This window comes from Zingiber officinale, chromosome 3A (genome assembly GCF_018446385.1).
Source record: "Zingiber officinale cultivar Zhangliang chromosome 3A, Zo_v1.1, whole genome shotgun sequence".
Taxonomy (NCBI): Eukaryota; Viridiplantae; Streptophyta; class Magnoliopsida; order Zingiberales; family Zingiberaceae; genus Zingiber; species Zingiber officinale.
In genome coordinates this window covers 16,666,239-16,667,809 of record NC_055990.1, presented here as the reverse complement: position 1 = coordinate 16,667,809, position 1,571 = coordinate 16,666,239, and the positions used below count along the sequence as shown (strand labels likewise).

The 1,571-nt window shown below is 52.4% G+C and overlaps 1 protein-coding gene across 1 annotated transcript; it reads right to left on the bottom strand.

The window, feature by feature from the left end:
• Nucleotides 1-510: 510 nt before the first annotated feature.
• LOC122050217 (ESX-1 secretion-associated protein EspI-like) lies at nucleotides 511-1,338 on the bottom strand. The gene has a single exon (XM_042611144.1). It carries the CDS (start codon nucleotides 1,336-1,338, stop codon nucleotides 511-513), a length of 828 nt encoding a protein of 275 aa, XP_042467078.1.
• Nucleotides 1,339-1,571: the final 233 nt, after the last annotated feature.

Sequence of the window (1,571 nt, the reverse complement as noted above, 5' to 3'; positions counted from 1 at the left end):
GAACAACATTCACAGCCCGGGGAGTAACAGGTGTAGCGGGCCGAGGTGGACGCACAGTACGCGGGAGAGTAGGACGAGCCAAGGGAGCAGGTCGGACACCAGAAGACCCTCGTCGAGCAGGTCGGAGTGGAGGATTGACAGGGGAAGCCCCACCGATTGAAGCCGAAGATGAGTGGGGGAGGGATCTTCTCTGCAAGATAACTCGGGCACGCCTCATTATTTCCATATCGCTCAGAGGAAGAAGCTGAACCTCCGAAGCGCGCTGGTTAAGATTTCAGCTGCACAGGATAAAGTGTGAAATTAGTTGCTGTATAGAAAATAAAGTGCCCAGGAAGTGATAACAGAACGGAAAGAAAGGCTTACCCAGGGAGCGAGGCATCTCAAGGGTCAGATAACTCAGGTGAAAATAGGACAACAATTCCTCCTCAAATAGTAGACGCGTTAAGTTCAATTGCCAGCCGGCCAAACGAGACGAGGCTTCTATGTAAGAAGAGTCAAGATGAAATTCTCCTAATTCGGGAGATGGAGGAAGTGACTGTTGCCATCGCAAGGGCCACTCCACCTCGTGAGGAAAGCTAATGAAGAAAAATTTATTCCTCCAGCTCGGGTTGGAAGGCGGTGGGGATGAGAAAAAAGTAGTTCGAAGACGGGGCTGAAAACGGAATGTGCCTTCTTCTTGGCGCTGGTCTCGGTGCTCTGATGTTGTTGCGAGGTAGGAGGTGGAACTGGGGATGAAGGAGAGGGGATAACAGAAGGACCCAAGTTTGGCATCGAAGGAGGAGCTCGGCGTCGAGGTCTCTGAGACAATGGCTGGTTATTCGAGTCAGAATCGTCGGACGACAACCGAGCCGTGCGCCTAGAGGAAGAAGGGATGTCACGAGCCGCACGATCATTGCCAGTACGAGCCCGACAAACAGCTTGATAGGCTTTTCTGCAGGCAAGACTTGCAGGGGGAATATTGGCGAACCATTGACCGAGGCCGTGACCAGGGATGTAAGTCGGTCGAGAAGGATTAACAGATTCAAGTGGGGTGACAGGTCGGGTGGATGTAGTAGGCCTAGGATGAGCAGTAGTTGCAGCCCGGGGATTAGCAGGTGTGGAAGGTCGAGGATGAACAACATTCACAGCCCGGGGAGTAACAGGTGTAGCGGGCCGAGGTGGACGCACAGTACGCGGGAGAGTAGGACAAGCCAAGGGAGCAGGTCGGACACCAGAAGACCCTCGTCGAGCAAGTTGGAGTGGAGGATTGACCGGGGAAGCCCCACCGATTGAAGCCGAAGATGAGTGGGGGAGGGCTCTTCTCTGCAAGATAACTCGGGCACACCTCATTATTTCCATATCGCTCAGAGGAAGAGGCTGAACCTCTGAAGCGCGCGGGTTAAGATTTTAGCTGCACAGGATAAAGTGTGAAATTAGTTGCTGTATAGAAAATAAAGTGCCCAGGAAGTGATAACAGAACGGAAAGAAAGGCTTACCCAGAGAGCGAGGCGTCTCAAGGGTGAGATAACTCAGGCGAAAATAGGACAACAATTCCTCCTCAAATAGTAGACGCGTTAAGTTCAATTGCCAGC